The sequence below is a fragment of the Lissotriton helveticus genome, chromosome 4_1 (assembly GCF_964261635.1).
Source record: "Lissotriton helveticus chromosome 4_1, aLisHel1.1, whole genome shotgun sequence".
Taxonomy (NCBI): Eukaryota; Metazoa; Chordata; class Amphibia; order Caudata; family Salamandridae; genus Lissotriton; species Lissotriton helveticus.
Window position 1 is genome coordinate 1,431,178,644 of NC_136063.1, and position 20,992 is coordinate 1,431,199,635.

Genomic DNA, 20,992 nt, shown 5'->3' on the forward strand with positions numbered 1-20,992 from the left:
GTGTTCAATTTCAAAACTTGAGGATTTTTTTTTTGTTCTGTGCGTTTTTTCTGAACACTATGACCTTTTGTTTCGACACCATTGACAATCAGGCATTTCTGTACACAGAACTCATTTGGTAGGTGTTTAAGAAGGTTAAGAATTTCATCAGACTGCATGACCTGCGAACACTAGATATGCCTCACGCCGTTAATCACATTTGGTTCTTGCTAGTGGGGAAGATGTGACCTCACCCTGCATTAAATGAGAGCCTTTTGTGCCTAGGCAAACAGTAAGAGAGCCATAAGGGGTCGAGGCCTGCAGAGGCACTTGAACAATTAAACGTCACAACACTGGCCTTATAGAATATCAAAAGGCACAGGACCAGATCAGATCCCGGCAGAATTTTATAAAATCTTTTGGGAGCAACTGGGAGGGGATATGCTAGAAACTTTTAGACAGGCACAAGACGGGAGCTCGATACCACGGTCATGGGCAGGCGCAGACATAATAGTGATTCTCAAAAAAGACAAGCCTCCGATGGAGCCAGGGTCTTACAGACCAATTACACTCCTAAATGCAGACACAAAAATCTTCTCAAAATCATTAGCTCAAAGAATTAGTAAAATCATAGAAGGGTTAGTTAGTACTGCACAGCATGGATTCATTCCTGGAAAAGGCACGACCCAACACACTAGGCAGATGATAACCATTCTGGATGCAGCTGAGGTATTGCGAGATCCTGTCGCAGCCATATTTCTCGATGCTGAGAAGGCCTTCGACAGGGTCTCGTGGGACTATTTATGGAGGGTTATGAAATGGTTCGGGATAGGAGAGGGATTCATTAAGGCAATTCAGGCTCTCTATGAAAACCCAATAGCCAGGATAAGAATAAATAGAAACTATACGAAGGAAGTTCAGATCAAACGAGGGACCAGGCAGGGCTGCCCAGCGTCGCCGCTGCTGTTTGCTTTATATTTAGATCCCCTGCTTAGAAAACTTGAGGCTAATAGGAGTATCCACCCAGTGATACTGCACGGGAGGGAGTATAAACTATTCGCCTATGCAGACGATGTGGCCATTATAACACCAAAACCAGGGAGGGCGCTAGTTGAAATAGAGCAGGAGGCTTGGAAATTTGGCATGATTGCAGGATATTCAATTAATAAAGGCAAAACCCAGATCGTTCAAAATAAATACACAATACACCAAGACAATAGAATTGTTCCCGTAGCTACATATCTAGGGATAAAGGTGACTACTGACCTAGATAAATTAGTAGAAATTAATATGACCCCATTAATAGATAAAGTTAAAAGGAACACCGAAAGGATTCACAACCTACACCTGACGCTCATGGGGAGAATAAATGTTATTAAGATGATCACCTTCCCAAAATTCTTATACATTTTTAGAGCGATCCCATTATTTTTTGAACAATCATGGTTTAGGAAACTGGAAGCAATACTTAATAGGCTAATCTGGGCCCAAGGGAAGACGAGAAGAGCGTATCGGTACATGGTTCTCCCAAGGGAGAAGGGAGGGTGGGGAGCTCCGGACTTTAGACTTTACTATTGGGCAGCAACATTGCAATACGCACAAGGGATGCTAGGCGGTGGGAGTATTGAGGAGCAGGACACAAATGTATATAGAGCACTTATTGGGGATGAAGCCAAGAATGGCCTGCTGAAAACAGTGGATTATAACTATTTTAAACACACTAAGTTTAAGACTTTACAAGCGGTTTATAAAATCTGGCGAGGGGTGGCAAAGAAGCTGGGGCTCGGCAGATATAACCATTACACACGACTATATAATAATCATTCATTACCAGGGGAAATATTCAGCGATTCAATTATGAAGGAATGGGATAACAAGGGGATTAGAAAGATAGGAGATCTTATGGATATTGAGGGGACAATTAGACAATTTCAGGACTTACGGGGGAAATATGACATAAGAGGGAACAATTTTTTTAAATATTTACAGCTAAGAAGTTATCTAGCAGATAAAAGAGGTGGACCAATAGGGTTCGAATCTAATAGGATCATGGAGTACATAGAGAAGGCGGATAGATGCACAATCAGACAGCTTTATGCAGAATTGTATACATTAAAAACCGACGATATAGATAAATTTGCCACTAAATGGGTGGAAAAGGTGGGTGCCTCCATGGAGGACTTACAGACATCTTTGAAGTTAGGCCACACAGTTTTATCTTCTGCAACATTACAATCGCAGCATTATAAAACTATATACTCTTTATACCACACGCCAGCAAGAATTGCACAATGGGGGGGGGTCAATGGAATCACATGCCCACGTTGCAACTCATCAGAGGCGGATATTGTCCACATGTTTGCTCAATGCCCACAACTTCACACAGTAAAAGGGGCAATTGAGAACTTCTTGGAAAACTCGTTGGGAATCACACGAAAGCTGACAGATGGTATTATAATCTTAGGAATCGCGGGCGAAACAGAGGAGCACCATATAGAATTTATGTTTATGGTAACAGCGGTGTATCGAATTGGAATCGCGAGAGCATGGCTTGACAAGGTTCCCCCCACTTTTGAACTCTGGATAGCAAGGTTGATTTCCACTTACAATCTGGAAAAAGCTATTTATGAAAGAAAGGGTAGGAGGGCGAGAGTGTTGGGGGAAAGAATTTGGCAACCACTAACTCGCTGGAAGCAGAGTAAGGCTCAAGGCGGGAGTGAGTAGAAATGGATTAAAAGTCAGAAAATAACGCTTAGGATAGGTTTGCACCAGGTTGTACTATGGTATGCAGATAATATCAAAACACATAAGAATATGAGTATTTGTATTACTTTGGGTTCTTTTTTTCGCTTAATATTTTATGAGATTGATCTGCATGATTTGCTCTTCTCTTTTTGGTTTTTATTACTCTTCTTTTCTCTCCGTATATTGATTGTCTTATGTGCTATTTTGGTGTACATTGTAAAAATGGGTTAAAAAATCTTTAAAAAAAAAAAAAAAAAAAAAAAAAAAGAATATCAAAAGGCACCAAAACTGCCAGTCGAGATAACCGCTAGGCTGGTACACATGCAAATTCCCTTCATTTTAATAGGGTAAACAAAGACAAGACAAGACAAAAAGGACATAAATATTTCCATCACTTAAGAGATCAAAACTAAACCTTCACGTTTGACACTCTTTCCTTCAGCAACTGGGAGCACCTAAGTGTCGACTAAAGTTAAAAGAGGTGTCTGACAGACCGTAATCAAGCAAGACTTTTACCCCCAATCTCCAATCCTGGGGATGTATGAGACCTGCGTGGGATAGGCTGTCCAATGTTAGCGGGCATCCATCCTGATGGGAAGAAAGAGGAGAAACTAAAAAGTCAGTCTGTCCTTCAAAATATATCATCAGACTAAAATGATGCATGCGGTTGATCACATAACAAGCACTGGCAAAGCCAATAGGTCTCAGCAATTTGAGAGGTATTGGAGTTGTCAATGGCTTTTAGCCAAGCTGAATAGCAGCATATCTGCTATTCAGCAAGCCTGAAAGTCAAGTAGCAATCCTAAGCATATGCCAGCCACTTCAGTTTTTTTCTCTGAAGTAAAACACAAGCACGCACACAAGCCCCAGTGCTGCGGTCTCTGAAAGTGGGAGACGCAAGGCAGGCAAAGCGTTGGTCAGGCTGGATTTATCCTCAGTTTATCAGGCAGGAAAGAGCAGTAAAAAAAATGGGGCGGGAGAAGTAATAAGAGAAATGAAAATCTCCATCTGCGATACCTACAATATGGTGAACTGTGCAGTTTTCATGTTTATATTGTTGGGAGAGGATGTGGCTTAACGCCTAGAGCGGCCGACTTTGAAGCTGGGGAACCGGGTTCGAGTGTCGGCAGGAGGCTCAACATCCTGTGATCCTGTGCAAATCACTTAATTTCTCCAAGCCTAAAAATGAATGGATTAAACCCAGATCTGTGGCTAGGGTGAATGTTTGACAATGTTCAGCATTCCAACCATCTTTTTGTGTTGCAATTTCACCCTAAGTGGGAAGGGTATGCCCAGACATGGGTACCGTGCTTGCTATGCCACTGGTTTCAAGCTAGCCTGGGTGATGCTTGTTTTCCGGTCCAGGGAGGCCCTGGCCTGGCAGTTCGGGCTGGACTGTTCCCATGGGAGCAGGGTCACGGCTGATTTGCATATGGCTTGGCTCAAGCTGGAAAGGCGTGGAGTGCAAAAAAATGATAGATTATACCCAGATCTGTGACTGGGGGTGAATGTTTGACAATGTACAACATTATGTCCATCATCTTTTTGTGTTTAAAAAAGAATGCGTCCATCTGTAATTCCACTGATGCTCTTGTGAAGTACTCCGATACCTTTGTGTTGAGTTTGCGTTATATAAAATTGCAAACAAATAAAAAATATAAAAAACATAACACCAGCTTGCAATTTCGCTGCTTTGCAGTTAGTGCAGTTTAACAATCTATACATAGTTTGAAACGAAGGCTGGGTGAGAGGAGAACAAGGAGCTTGTTAAAACAGAGCACTTGTGTGAAGTGCTCAAACACAAAGGAATAAAGTAGCTCGTAAAACAGAAGCAGTGGATGGAGACAAATACTTGGTCCATGCTCTGGGGAGGCTAAACACAAGAGCAGGGATGATGCATGCATAACATGGACAAATGGGGACAAAGAATATAAGAGCGACGATAGAGCAAGCAAATGGTAAGCCAATGGGTGAGCTGAAACCCACAGATTAAACTCAACACATCTCAGCGAGACAGCACATGCGCTATCTAGCCGAGACCTAAAAAGAGGTTGTTTTTTTAGGAGACTTTTTGGATTATGCTGTGGTGGAGGGAGGAGAGACTGAAAATGCTGTAGAATACAAAAGAAAAGAGTCTGAACAGCAGTGGTGGCTGGATGCTAAAGCCGTATATGGGAGGTGGCTAGGCTTTATCCTGGTGGAGAGAGTTGACGTTTTACAGAGCACAGAGAATAATTTGGCTGGTTGGAGTCAAATAAAAGTGCAACGCGATTGTTGTCCGACACCACAATGGAGGCTTTTGAGGGGGGCCCTGATTTTGGGGCCAAGTAAGACTAACTGACTTGTTCAGTCTACTAACAGAGCAACTGGAAAGCCTAAGTCAGTGGAAAGGTGGTTAGAAGGAGAAAGTGGTTGGGAAGAAGAATAAAGAGAAGGGAGAAATGAAGGAAGAAAGCAACAAAAAAAGAGAGTAAGGAGATCAAATTTAGGAAACTACCATACGTAAGGATTATCCAATCCTAGATTCTTGGTACCAGGAATGCAAAAATCTGCAATCGGTATAAGCTCTAGCCTAACTAGGCAAGACAAAAATGAAAAGACTCCTAGTTGGTGTCTTTTAAAACATCGCGGGGCAGAGGGTAGGAATCTCTCAGCAATGAACGTATTAGTTTCGCTGAGCTCAAAAGGACCGTTTACCTATGTGTCTTCCCGCTGTCCCCGCTACCTGTAGCCCATGATGTTTTAAAAGACACCAACTAGGAGTCTTTTCATTTTTGTCTCGCCTAGTTAGGCTAGAGCTTATACCGATTGCAGATTTTTGCATTCCTGGTACCAAGAATCTAGGATTGGATACACCTTTTAGGGGGTGTAGACCGTCCATTTTCTTGCACCTTAGTCCTGAAGAAAACCTGGTAAGTACCACACATAGGTTGAAACATGTAGACCACCCACACAGATACTATTGGTCTTAATTACCCTTTCAGTATCTTTACACTTCTTTTAATATTGTCCAGTAGCTTACGTATAAAGTTTTTTCAATTAAGTTATACCAGGACAATTTTTAAAAAAAATTCTACACTTATCACTCACAACAACCAGCTCCACTGTAGTTCAGGTGTCGCAGCACACCCTGATGGCACTCGGTCACCTGGGTGGACCCCAATGATGAAGCATGTCACCACCAGGCTGGTGAGTGAGGGGGTTTTTACTAAAGGAAAAATTTTCCTTTTTTCAAACACATATCACATCCAGAATCTATGATTCGCTGTGGTGATACTCCTCCTTTTGTTACTTTAATACCTTACCTAGGGGAATAGGGGTATACTCTGTTCACACTTTGTGAATTAATCCCTTACTCTCCCTTTTGTTATTCCATATCTCGAGTACCCATCCAAGAAGCGGGTTCTCTCTCCCAAAGGCATGGTACCCAAGAAAAAGAAGGGAGGGTTTTGATTGATTTAGCATTTGTTGTGGCCAGAGAGGTAGTCAGTAATTTATTTAATATTGGATTAATTGAGGGAGGAGCCTAGCTCGAGGACGTAATGGCCGCCTTTTAGCTCGGCTCCGTCGGCCCTCCGGCTAACTTCGACTATCCTGCCATATATCCTGCACTGCGACGCTACTTCCATACAGAATTCGAACTTTAAAGACCCACTCTTACTCACCGTCTGGTCCGGAGGTCCCTGTGTGCTGTGGATCCGCAGCTGTGCCCTCGGTGGGATTGAGGCCTCCGGGCACTCGAGACCGGGACCTCGCCTGCGGGACCCGACCGGCGGAGAAGAGATTCCTGCGGGACCCGACCGGCGGAGAAGAGATTGCCGGCCCCGGCCGCGAAAGTGAGCCACTGGTGGGAACCGTTGTGCGTGTGCCCCGGAGATCCTGGACCGGCCCCGATGACTGAGCCGTGCAGCTGGAGGGGGACGAGATGTGTTGGGGGCTGACCGTGTGAAGGGGTCCCTTCGCCTTTGTCCTGTCGGCGGTCCTGGACCCCGCGCCTGGCTCTCGCCTGTGGGGCCTGCCACTGTTTGGAGGGGACCCCCCCCCCCATCGGGCGCTCGCCCTACCTGTGCCGGTGAGGCCGTTGTTGGGAACCTCCGGAGGTCTGTAAAGTCCTACATTTGGGAACTGTTTGGGGGCCCACGGTGGAGTGTGGGGCGGCGAAACTCACAAGATGGCTGCCGACAACGTGGGGAGTGCTCCGCTCTGCACCGACGCTCCTTACCGGCCGGATTGTGCGGAGGCCTGGGTGTGTGCTCGGGCGCCCACGCCCGGAGATGTCCTGGACGCCTTGATGTCATTGCACGCTGTCTTGGCCCCCGGTGCCTCTACCGACCACATGCGGCTCGCCGCCATTTTGGGCCGCTGCTCTTTCATGCACCCCTGTCGTCCTGATGCCGCCATTGCTTCGCCCCCTTCGGCTGCGCCAGGAGTTGCTGTTGTTGTTCTTCGGCCGCTTGATGGGCCGGTGACTTTTGATCTTTTGCTTCCTCGCCGCCTGGATTTCGAGGACTTCCACACGACGCGGAGATCTGCTCCTTCCCGGGTACCTGGAACTCATGGTGAGCCGTTGTTTGCTCCCGCTACGTTGGATTCGAACTTTTGTTCTGGAGGGGTACCTTTGTATTGTCGGATTGCGCACCTGGACTCCGGCTTGCCGTTGCTTGCCCTGTCGTTACTGCTACAATTGACTTGTTTAATTGACTTTTTGTATTCCCTCCGTACGAAGGCTCTACCTGATTTATATCACTGCCGTGACTCTGGACTACGTTACGATTCTTTTGTGCTGGGTGGTACGCTCCACATTATCCTTTATTGGGTTGGTTTCGTGGTCAGGAAGGGTTGGGGGTGAGTTGCACGACATGATAGTCTGCTGGTCTACCTGCTCGTTGTATTGATGTTTGTACTCCCGACACGGTGAAACGTTACAATCTCTCTCCCCCCTCCCCCTCCCTGTGGTTGTGTGTGCTGTATGTGAAGGTGTAGAACTGATTTGATACTTCTTCATTTGTTGGTCGGGGGTGGGTCGTGGCCAAATGGGTTTGCTCATATCCTCTGGCTCCTCCCTCATATTTTCTTTTTGTTTTGTATTTCCTTTTCTCCTCTTTTTGTCTTTTTCCTCTACCTTTCTTTTCACTATATTTCGGGTTTCGGATTAGGGCGACAGGCACGCTGTTTGGAGGGTAGGCCGTAGCCTTCTGCAGGGGTGCGGGGTGGGACGGGTGGGTGGGGTCTTTCAGATGTTTTCTTTTGGTTCTATGGCCCTTTTCTATCCCTTTATAGCGGTGCCGCTTCTGTCCTCGCTTCTCAAGCATGGGTGGGTTGGGGTCTGTTGCTATGCCACTTTTCTCGGTTTCGATGCTTCGTCGTAACTGCCATACCCTTCTTTTCGCCAGCTTCCAATTTCTTCTGTACTATTAGCTGTGGGTCGCCTGGCCCGGGGTGGCGCCCATCTCGCACGATTGTGTTTCTCCTTTTATTTTTTCTTTCTTTTGTTCTTCTCCCTTCCTTTCCCCCCCCTTTCTGTCCCTTTTTGGTTTCTTTCCCCTTGTTTCCTTCCTATTTTTTCCCCCCCCTTTCCTTCTCCCCCTCCCTTTCCCCCCCCCCTCCCCCTTTTTCCCAGGCTCGTATTGAAAGACGTGGACTCGATTCGTACAGTTTCCCGCTCCCCTTGCCTCCGTTAGCGTGTTATTGGGTGGGGGTCATGAGATCTTGGTAGCACTTGTATGCTTCTCCACTATATTTTGAGATTGTTTTGTGCTACGGTCATATCGTGCCCTTACAACCTCTTCCCCCTCACCCCTTCCCCCCTCCTCTCGTTTTGGCATGGGTGTAATCCTGTTTTTGAGTTTTTCCGTATTTGTGAGTCAGTCATGAGCCTTGTCCCCTTATTATAAAATAGACCTCACTGATCCTGATGTTGGGCCGTTATTGCCGCTTATCCCGTCTCTAGCATTGTCCAATTATGTTTGCTTGCCTGCCAACTGGCCTTGTGTCGCTTATTTTGATTCTTGATCGTTTTTGACTTGTGGCCGGCCGGATTGGTTGTAGGCCCATACATGTATAACCTAATAATGCAAATAAAGGTCTTCAAAAAAAAAAAATATATTGGATTAATTGAGATCTGTCAAATAGGCCGTAGTGGACAACACCTCTGAGTTAAATAACCCCTTGGCCACGACGGTAATTCCGCCACGGCTCTGGGGGGAGGGGGTGCCGCGCGGTGCTGCCATGCTCGTGACTGAACCACTCCGTCACGAGCGTGCTGTGCTTGTGACGTCACGGCCCCGCCCGCTCAATAAAACTGCCGCGCAGGCGCAGAATTCCATCAGCGTGGGCGGGTCGGCCGCGCCGTGACGGAACCACTCCGTCACCAGCACAGCGCGTCCGTGGCTCGTGACGGAGTGGATACGTCATGAGCATGGAAGGGGTTAAAGAGTTGGGGCACTATTGACCAAATGCGAGATAAAATCTGCTTTATGTCTTTAGTCAGTGCACCTAAATGATTATGAATTACTAGGTGTACAACTTGGAGGTTATTTTTTCGTGGATAAAGCATTACTAATCAGTTGCTCAATTTCCTTTATATGGTTTGAAAAATTCATTAGTGTTCGAGTGGAGATGGACAACGCGGGAAGAGAGGAAGATGGACGATCTGAAATATGCAATAAACTGTTCCACTTATGCGCCCAGCGTTGAAGACTTACGGGGCTGACAGCAGGCCTTGGTTCATATTCAAAGCACTAGCCTAAATGGGAGGGAACAACCACAAGTAGAAGGTGAAGGATATTGGAGACCTTGGGTCATGGGGAGGGATTAAGGCACCTCTCGGACTCATCTTCTTATGGCACAGGCACCAGATTGGGTACTGCAGGCACTACCTGATCGAGGATCCTGTCTGGTATTGCTGTCATAGTTTGGAAAATATTTGGCTGAATGGGGTGGCAGATTGAGAGATATGGCATCATGCGAGTGGCTCTGGAGGGCCAAGAGGTGCGGTCAGTAACATACACCACCACCAGGTATCAGAGGAGCAGCAGACCCATAATTAACCAGCAATCGACAGCAACATCTCAGCATACCCCCGCCCAACCTCTAAAAACATTTGATGTCCATGTGTTCTCTGCATGAGGTACATTTTAAGGTGTAGCTACCATTACTGCAGCCGATGCAGTAGCTTTAGGGTCCTGAGACATGCAGGCCTCCTGAGGCCGACTATTACTGTATTTCACAGTTCAAACAGGGGCCAAGAAGCACATGTCCTTCATTGCAATACAGCCCATGAAACACTGGCTACACAAAAAGGTACACGTTGTCCAGCATACTGCCGCACACTCTGTACTATTATAAATAAACTCACAAAATACCGGCCAATCAGAAAAAGAAAAACGCGTGTATGATACATAGACCCACCAGACAGACAGAAAGATCATCTATAAACACACAGGGAAGTCCCTATCCCCCGTAATTTCTGTGTTGTCTCCTCCTTTTACTGCACTCAACATATATTAGCGACAGGCAGATTGCTGTAGGGAGCCCACCGACTTTTTTGATTGCCACCAGATTCATACTTGGATTGTTGCCTGCAGGCCGTTGTTTCCTGGTTAGGTGTTGGAGTGTTGCCCTTTTTGCTCCTGTTCAGGCAGAGGCTGACCAGCTCTGAAAGTGTGTGACCGGGGTGTATGCTCAGGAGAACTTGTGGTCTGCATATGCACACATGAATGTCATCGGCAGCATCAACAGCTGAATGGACATTATTCCTTACAGTGCTTGGGCACGCAGAGGTTTTATTGCATCATGCCGCCTCAACGCGCAGAAGTAATGTGGGCGCCATTTTAGGTAACAACCCTAGTAATTCTGTTGCAGTGCGTTCACACAACCACATATCATAAGGATTCCGGTGACAGGCACAACTTTAATCTTGAAGCCTATTACAGCACTTACCATTGGAAGGATTTCAGTGACAGGCACACCTTTAACCGCATGCGTGCGGCGGCTTTTTTCGCGCTGCGCGGCTTTTTCAAAAAAGCCGCGTTACATTACTAGCTCAGCTCGTCATCAGCGTGCGAGTGGCGCAACTGATGACGAGCTGAGCTCGTCATCAGCGCCCAAGTGGTTAATCTCGCAGCCAGTCACAGCATTTACTTTGTTAAGCATAATAACACATGCATTAAATATGGAACCTTTGGTAAAATAGGCACACCTTGCGAGGTATTGTAACCTTAATTAAAGCAGCTACGTTTTCCACACGCTTACCACAATTGACATTGTGTTCCAACTGTTCAGATTGCTTTATTTGCAGCATATTCTTTTTAACATTTGGCGATTGACATTCGAGTTTTTTTGGTGTATTTTCTGCTTTATTTTTACAGTTTATTTTGTAGAATTTTCTGCCAATATTTAGAGTAATGCAATACCGGTCATACAACAATTAATAGTACCTATTTATCTTTTTAGTAACCCTTTAACAGTGTTGTCTGCAAGTATTATATATAGTACCGCGTTACCATGGCATTGACAAACATTCCCTAGTATGCATAAATTGCACCTTTTCTACAGAATCCAGGTAAACCACCCATTGAATAGAAACAATGCTTTCGTAATTTAGAAAATTATATGATAGTCAAAATTGCAACAAAATTTGATTTCAAAAGAAAAATGGCACTTCTGTTTAGTCATCTAGGACATAAAGGGCAACAAATATTTGACAACCTACCTGAACGTGATGTTCCATCAGACAGTATGGGCACTTGGAACAAATACACATAAGCAGTAGCGAGGTTGTCCAACACATTTTTTTAAAAGCCCAGTGTCTTATTACAACGTTTACATTTCTTTAAATGCAAGGTTTGAGGAATATATCTCCGCTCTGTGAAAGCTTGCCTCTTCCTGTAATTGTGGCAACTTTTCAACATTTGCATCAGGGACCAATTTGTTCAGTTTACAGCTGTGCTTTGAAAAGAGTCCAAGAAAGACTGTTGACTTATAGGAACCCAAGCTTGTCTGAGGTAATCAATATTGCAAAAGGCATTGAGAGGTATATTGTTTCTAGTAAACTCATTGCTACTGATACCTTAGTACAAAGTGTCTCTACGGTGGATTTACACTGAGAGGCAGACAGCACTACTGCCATTTATGCAAAGAACAAAGGTACAAAATGTCCTCAAAAGAAAAACTCTGGTGTATGCTACCGTTATTAATCCAAAACACATTTAGTTAATGGTCCTACATGTCCATCAGTCAAAAAAAGGTGCAACAGATGTAGTAAAATTGGACATTTCAAAGGTATGTGAAGAAACTTTAAAGCTCAATTTAGGATTAACAGCATTGAATTAGACACTGAGCAATGCTCCATGGATTTGTCTAAAGTGGTATTAACATTTACTTGCAAGAACAATACCACAGGCAAAGCCAAAGGGCCTATGTGTCAGGCTCTCATTGGTGATCCATCAGTAACCATGATGGCAGATTCAGGGTCACCAATCACGATCATATCGGATTCGCTGTACAAGCAAAGATGGAACAAGCCCCCTTTATCTGAGTCTGATGTCAACCTCAAGGCTTTCGGGGGACAAGATATAGATATGTTAAGGTACTTTGTTGAGGTCCTTAATTGTTTGTGTAAAAAAAGTAATTGCAAAAATGTATGTTGTAGTAAAAGGGAGAAACACTATTGGCTGGCAAGACCAAGCCAGGAAGGCACCATGCTAATTCCAGATTCAGTAAAACTTGTTGTTGCTGACAGCTACATAGCCTTTATTAAATCTCAGAGGATTTGTTGATAAGGAATGTAATTTCCAAATTTCTGCCTACTTTGTCTGACAAAATAGGAAACCACAAAATTTGAACAACACTGTATAAAGCTCAAACAGACGACTAGCTCTGTTGGACACAACGTGAGACCGGTTCCCATGAGCATTACGACGGGGTTAAAACTTTTGTTGGACACATTATGCACAGAGAAGGTAATTCAACCCACAGAACCCTCTGACTGGGTCAGTCGGATTGTAATTGTCAGAAATAAAAACTGGTGCAATCAGTCCATGTGTGGATTTACGCACTTCAAATAAGGGGGGTCAAAGGTGTTTTCTTTGCTAAAACTTAAATCAGCATACCACCAGATTCCACTTGCTGCCGAGTCACAACTGTACAACATTTATAACTCTGGTGCTTGCAACTTCCTACGTATGCACTTCTGATTAACTTCTGCAAAAGCGTTATCCAATAATTAATGGATACCATCTTGTCTAGAATTCTTGGGGTTTAAGCCTTTCAGGATGATGTTCTAAATTTTGCAGACTGTCAGAGAACTCAATTTGATTTTAGAAAGGGCTCTACATATGTTTGAGGATGCTGCACCACAAGATGCACTGAAGTAGTTATAAGAGTTGTTTTCTTTTTATGTTTGCCCACGTGCCAGGTTCTTGTTTGCTGGGAGTTAGGGTTAGAATTTTCATTCTGACTGCTGCTCCGGACGTGCGAAAACGTGGTCATGGGCTCCTCTTCACTTGAGACTCAAAATAAATTCTCCAACGTTATCAGTCTTGTGTGGAGTAAAAAAAAAAAAAAGGAGACAACAACCATACTAATGTACTTTCGATAGGGGAGGGTGGGAGAGGAGAAGAATGGAATGGTGTGACCGTCATAAGTAGCTGGCTGTTCAGTTCATTAGCACGTGTAGACGCCATTTAGTCCGCTACTAATATCCTAGTTCTCAAGTAAACAAACGCACCTCTTTGAGTCCAATCCATTAATTCCCAGCACTCACTGACTCTAAAATGTATCCCAGCTCGTATTGACACCCATGTGTTTGCTACTGGATATTCAACCTCAAACAAAGTATAATTTCCGCAGAGATAGGAAACTTTCAAACAAGAAGTGCCCAAGAAGCAATGAAAAAACAACTTGCCTTGGGTGGTTTCCTTGAAGATCGAAAGTCAACCGCAACGATGTAGTTTGGAACATCAGCCATGCCATAAGATAACAAAATAGAGAAGGAAAAAGAGAAACACACAGTCAATGTCTGATACTTCAAAAGTTACATGGTGCAGTCAGTACTTTCATAGATGTTTAATCAAATAGCTCTGCTATGATAAATCACTGCCTTAAAGGCAAAAATACATATAACCATACCATAACATAAACGTCTGTAGTCCAAGAATACAGTCTTTCACATCTATAGAAATTTAATTTATTTTTATTTATGAAGATGTTTTATAGAGCATGCACGTCACATTCTGGGAACTTTGCAGCGCTGAGTCCATCATTTGTTTCTATTAACAACTGACTTGGAATTTTAAAGAAAAAGTACAGTTCCAATCAGCAAGGCGCTCAGTCCTGCTGAATTCTTCATGGGCACAATATGTGCCACTTGGTGAGTGGGCATCAGTCTAAACATGCATAAACTGGTTGTGTGAAGAGTCACTGAACAATGCTGTTTTCGGGTTTCTCTTGGAAATTACATACATGTGTGAAGCACTCACTGATGTCCCTAAAGCATTCCAAAGTATACTGCTCTGTATACTGATCGGCAGAACACGTTTTCTCTCTTAGTACTGTGAACATTAGGGGAGATGCATGAATTATGTTCAAGGGGTGGTTATTGGAGGAATGATAGTGGAGTGGGAGTTTTATTAGGAAATCAGTTTTTAGAGGTATTCGCAATGCTGTACCCCCAGTCGTGAGGTAAAGAATGACAGCAGGAAAAAGAGCACCTATTGTTCATGAGTATCTGTAGAGAAATCAGGAGGAAGGGTGGTACTCAAGAGTCTGTTTCAGGCACATTTTTTATTTTTAAGTAACTGAAGGGTCGAGGGTTTTAATCTCAGAAAGCCTGCCTCAGACTTTCATCATAGGTAACAAGATAAACTCTGAGCTCAGTATATGTTTGACTGGCAATTCAGTTATTTAAAAAAGTACACTGTCGTTTTTCTCAGGGAGGATAAAATACAACAATTCTAAATATTAAATCAAGTACTTAATGTATGTACCATAAAAAATACACTCATCTCTCTAATACTACACAAACATCTCTCTAGTACAGCAATGAAAGCAAAGTCTATATTGCAAACCAATACACAATTATAAATTATAAGTTGAGCATAACAAAACACAGCCTTTGACGTTCGATGTTAGGGATGCACACATCGAATTTCAAAGCTGTGTGCGATCAATTTATAAATCACAATTGGATTACCATGTGGACTTTTTTTAATGCTGTATTAGAAATAGAGATAACGCATTTATTATAGATTTTTTTTAACGTTCTGGAAAAACAAGTGAATAAATTGCACTTTGTGATACACAATTTTTCGAGTTGATTTAATATTGAAGATTGTTGCATTTTGCTCCTCCTTCAGTAAAACTGTAGTGAGCTTTATAAGGTATTGCAAGGGGGAATTTCTGGTCTTTTTTGGCAGATAATAGCAGGGGCTTTAGAACGGACTGAAAGCCTCCTAATTGTGGGGTACAATTCATATTTAATTATCCCTGTTATGGTATTACAGAAACCATTGTTATTAAGAAGAGCTAACCGTTTGAGTCATCCAGTATAGAAGGCCATTACGTAATATCACCAGGCATTGCTGTGTTCTCCTGGGGTGACAACGCAAGGTAATTTGTAAATTTCACAAATGGCACGCTTTCAGTAACAATCCGCTTTCTGTATCAATTACAGACACATCGGAGAGCTGAGATGTACTATTATGATACAATGATAATATACTGCCAAGGATATTATGTCCTATGTTCGATGGAGATGGGACTGTCTTAAAACACAACATAATAGTTTGTTCAAACTGAAAAGCGTCATGTGTTTAGAATGTTACTGCAGGTGGTGACAAACTGAATACGGGTAATGGGGAGAACTCTTTCAGATTGACACCTCATATTTGTGTCCTCGCTATGCGGGCCTGACTAATCTTTCATAAAGAACACAAGGTATGCGAAACAAGTTGAGTCCGACTGAAATCCGTGCACACGTCATTTTTTTAAATGTTCTACTAAAATGCACCAGAATAAAGGTGACAGTGTATGTCAGTCACACTTTTTCGTTGTCCGAGCGAGACTTTTCATTGTCCGATCGAGACACATATAAATCTTTGTATGTAATGACACCCCTACATTCCCCTCCCACCCTTTACACCTACCAAACAAAAGAAAGAATTTGGGGGATCAATAAGGAGTGAGGAGACACATCACCACTGTAATTCTAGTTAGTGCAACAGCAGGTTGTGGGAAAGGACAGATTACATGTCCCCCAACCTCCATATAGTGGATACACCCTGCTCCAAGAACAGAGAACACTAAAGTTGAGAAGCCAGCAACACTGTTTAAATAGCTACAGTGATCCCTTTGTTGTAGCCCCAACACTCGGTGTCCAGACAATATTTTAAGAATATAGAAAGTGGAAATCCAATACTTAGTAAATGCGTTTCAAGTACAGAAGGTAAACTATATGACTATAAAAGAGTTGGATATACAAGTCCTTTCTGAGAGAGAAAAGACACAGAACTCGCATCGTAACTGGGGCCACACGTTTTATTTGTCAAATGTACAGAAAAAGACAAATTGCGTCAGAACCCATTACCTGGACTCAAATTGATGCAAAGTGTATCTACGCCTAAAGCCCACAGACACAAATGTATCATCAAATATAAATAACCTTCTAATGTACAATGTTCCACCACAATACAGGCACAACGGTGTTAATATTGTTACACCGTTCCAAATCACATTCTTCCTAAAGGTACCTTGAAAACTCAAGTAAATCACCTGTACCCAAAATTGTAATCTAGCTGTCTAGTCCAATTTACCACATTAGTACTTTATTATCTATATGCTCCATTCCATAGAACTTTTTAACCTCTTCAAGGATGTTATCACTGTACAGTATGAAGGATATATTTGAGATTTTTTCCTCTCATCATTCACCATGACGGTGCCACAGAAACGTTCTAACGTTACAAGATACATGGGTCACTTTAGTAGCTCATACTCTTGTTTCTTGATCTGTCCTGTTACAGCAGGACGCTGAACCCCATATTTTATGCAATGCAGTTTTCAATAGCTTCTTTTAAAATGTTCCTCGCTGAATGTAATGTTAAAGAAATTCATTCTACTAGGGGTTAGTGGTTACTACTAGCTATTAAAGAGAAGATCAAACTCACCAACCAAAGCCTATTTGTTTTGACACCCTTGTATACCAACATCCTGGCACTCCACACATCAGTGATAGGATGCCCTGCAACTATCTTGCTGAAATGTATAGATGTTTACACATCGTGAATGTTTTTTATATTTATAGTTCATTACCATCAAAAGCATTGATGTTATTTAAAGTTAAACAAGACCTACTGTTTGCAAGATATCCTTTCATGTAGCTAAGTATCGAGGCAAGGAAAATGTTGATAAACGGTGAAGATTTACTTAAGAGAAGTATGTTAAACAGTCTTTCTTCCCTCTTTCTCTAGTTGTCATATAAAGCCTGATGCCCTAAAACCACGTGCAGTATATATTCTGGTTTTGTTTTCATTGTATGCTACAGTATTTAGTTTCATACTTTTATTAGGTTTTGCTCTTTTTTGCTTTCTTCTTAATTTACCTCCCAATTTGTGCCCTAAAATATATCTACTGATAGTAATGCTATAAAAAAAAATCACATTGACAGGTAAGGTTCTAGCGTGTCACCCTAAAACATTTAGTCACGCAAGGGTTCGGAATCTACTGAAAACTGGATTTTACAAATTGCCTTGTGCTTTTTTTTTATGGACAACAAAAACGTGCAAGCATCTATTTGTTCTTCTATTTCACCAAATATAAAATTGCCAGAAAAAAACTGTCCATCTAGTTTCAGTATCACAGATTGGTGAACCCTAAACATCTAACTGTGGCTACAAAACAAACTACATTAAAGCCAACGTAGATCATGTGTCACTATCTTTACAATTCACACACTCTAGCACTTCTTTTGACACATCAACTCCTCCTGGCCTGGTTCCATGTGTCCTCATAGGACACAACCTTGGTATTGGTTTTATTCAAGAGTTTCCTTTCACTGAAGACGAACACGCCCAAGCAGTCTTTTTCCACATAGACTCAACTCACTGCAACTACTCAAAAGCAGGCCTATGAAAGTAATGTCACTGCCCCAAATTCTTAGAGACTCAAACATAAAAAAACAAAAGTCACATCAAATACCCTGGGAAATAATCAAAACAAACAATTACACAACCATTATACAGAGTGCATAAACAGAGGCAGGGGGCTGATGTCATTTGCATCAGGTTGTTTTTAATGGCAACACACCTTTCTAGGCAGAGAATCAGAATGAAACATCATACACCTGCCGTATTTTTAATCACCTCAGACATTCTCATCCCCTGTCTACAAGTAAACTGCTTGAACCCGGTTTATGAACAGCTCACTAAAAACTTCCCAAAAGTGAGATAGTGGAGACTCCTTGACACGAAAATAAGTAGAATGCGTAGATGGTTTTTGTACATCATTGTGCAGCCTCCTGTAAATTAAGGAGAGGAGAGAGATGCGCCTCCTAACAATGAGAAGTTTGCCATCAACGGTAAATACAATGTCATTCCCACATAACATACAGGGATGAGGAAAGAGAATTACACAGATCGGGCCCTGAAGAAAGTGGTCAAGGTCCGGCTTCACCGGCTCTTTCACACATCGATCAGAACATCGAAAAGGGACCCCCTTTTAACTTTCATTGTTACTTACAATGTAATGTCATTTCTCAATCTGTTTTTCTAATTTACTGTTTTCTTTTCACTTGTCTGTGTCACTCACAACTGAAACACACACATGCCTTAGTCACTTACCTGAATACCAAGCACCATGTCCCTTTAACACACACACACACACACATGCCTGCCCCATTAAGCCCTGTCTCACCCTTCATACTGTCGGCATCACCAAGACCCCTAACTTCTCAGGTCACAACATTGCTGAACCTGGCAATGATCAACCATCATTCTGCGCGTCGGCTCCCGGTACTGTCCCTTTACCACCACAGTACTGTGCGGTTACCACTATTGACAGTCAATGGTATAAAAAGAGTGCAGTGGGCCCTCATGCAAGCAAGAAGAATGCCCCCCCCCCAACCCCCTAGAGTGACGTACAAAAACGCATTCACATTTGTAGAGCAGTGGATCTCTCCCACCTCAGAAATCTAATTCCACTTCACCTAATACTCTAAGAAGAACTACACTCCTGACCTCAGTTGCACCTGTGCACCCTCACTGGGCCTAACATTTCTACACCCACCAAAACTCTTGCAATACAATCCTATTCTGTTTAATGGTACATGTGTGCTTCTATAGCTGGACACATTTGGCACCTCTACCTGGAAAGGGGGGCACTTGATCCTACGGGCATCCTAGTAATTAAAGAAGATTTTGAATTTCTGCAATATTAATTGTATTTAGATGGCGTACTTAGCGCTTTGAACTGAGATACTCTTAAAGAGAGACAGAAATGCTTGCGTTGACTTTTGTCAACATTGACATTGTTAGTTCTCTAAAAGTTGGGATCGGCTTGGAAATACCAACCCAGAAATAAGAACACCAGTCCTGCAGTGAAATTCTGGTACTGTTCTACTAAAAGTAAGGTGATACAGTAGTGATGTGTGGAAGCGGTTCCTTTTTAGGTTTCGCCTGGCGATCCGCTGCGCAGCAGCGTTCGCGCAGGCGAAATCTAATGTTACAACAGTACTGGCTTTGTCCCTCCTCTCTCTTTCATTGGCTAGCTCCATAAATGGAGGCTAGCCATTGGAAGAGAGAGTCGTCCGTCACTGTGCGAGGCGATTCGTAGGCGTTCCGGCGATTTTTTCCCTCTCCGCCCCTTGTACAACGTCATTGCGGCGGTGGGCGGTGTTTTTTTTTTTTTTTTTTTTGAAGGTTTGGTTTGGTCATTTGTCTGAAGATGGCGGCCGGGCAGTAGCTTACTTGAGAACCTCCGCCGTGCTGTCTTGAACCAGCGTGTGCCAGTTCCCGCCATCCCCTCCCCCTGTCCGTGTGCCCGTTGCCGCCCCCCTCCCGCTGTTCGTGTGCCCGTTCCCGCCCCCCTCCCGCTGTCACGGCACCTCGCCTTGTTACTAGAACTGTGAGATACCAACATTTCTGCGGTTCCTCGCCACATTTTCCTTCCTCTCTCACTGTCATTGAGCGTTACAAAAATAGGCCAGACTCACTTCTTCTAAACAAACAATACGGGAAATCCATAAGGCTCAGAATTGCCAGCCACTCTCTCTGCTTGAGTTGACTCGACGGGGGTATTTTATTCTGAAGAGATACTGAGGTCAGTGTGCTTGTTTAAGGGAGCTGGTGGATTATGTATGTCCGCATTTTGGAACACATGTGGGCTAACTGTATGGGCGGCAGGACGAGGTTCCCTCGCCAGGAGGCGGCGCGACTGTGCACCTCGGAGCCTCTCTGGCCACTTGTGGATTGTGACAGAGCCCCTCGGAAGCTGCCCGAACCTCTGCTCTCCTTGCTGCAGCTCTGCGTAAGGTTTAGAGGAAAAGGAGGGGCTGATGCCTGGCATCTGAAGGATCGGTGGAGGCCGGGGGTGCTGCGGGTACGTGCCCCCACACTGGCTCACTCAGCAGTCCCAACCGCAGCTCCGACGGGGAAAGGTTCACCAATAACACACCCAGCGATTGCCGGCGTTTTCCCGTGGCCACCCCGGAGGCGTGGATCCCCTACCTTCAAACCCCCAGCCCCCGCCTCGCAGAAGAAACCATCCTCTGCTCTGCATCAGAGCCCCCACCCTTTATGACAGGAGCCGCAGCAGCTCCGCCGGCCAGCTCAGCCAGACACTGCGGACCCCTCCTGTCGGTTTTCCTTTTTTTTTAATTAGGATGTTTGGATCCAACACTTGAAAGGAGGTGAAAGTCATTTGAAACCTCTTCTACATCTTGCACGGAAATGATCACCTGTCAGAGCGCCTACCCTCCAGGATGAGGCAGCAACCGCTGCACCTGGCATTCCCCGGGGAGCCTGCAGGCACCTATAGCCTCTCCTGAGGCCGAGGGATCACCGGTGCTCCAGGGGTGGGCTTCCTCAAACTATCTGATGGCCGCTCTCGGAGGACTCATGCCCCGCCTGTAGAGCCACCGAGGCAGGTCTCTGTATCTCCTGGCAACACCGCCTCTTTCTTACTGCTCATTTATTGGAGACCCAGATTCGCTTCCTCTCAGAGGAATTTGTACCTGCTATAAGTTTGCACCCCTGGGTTTGCGGATGAGGACATG

General features: G+C 44.0%; 1 protein-coding gene across 1 annotated transcript in view; it reads right to left on the bottom strand.

The window, feature by feature from the left end:
- KIF13A (kinesin family member 13A) overlaps positions 1-20,992 on the bottom strand; it is an 836,323-nt gene that overhangs the window by 581,042 nt on the left and 234,289 nt on the right. Inside the window, exon 3 of the mRNA XM_078687977.1 lies at positions 13,631-13,643. Coding sequence (XP_078544103.1) covers positions 13,631-13,643 — 13 coding nt within the window. The remainder of the gene's footprint in view (positions 1-13,630; positions 13,644-20,992) is intronic.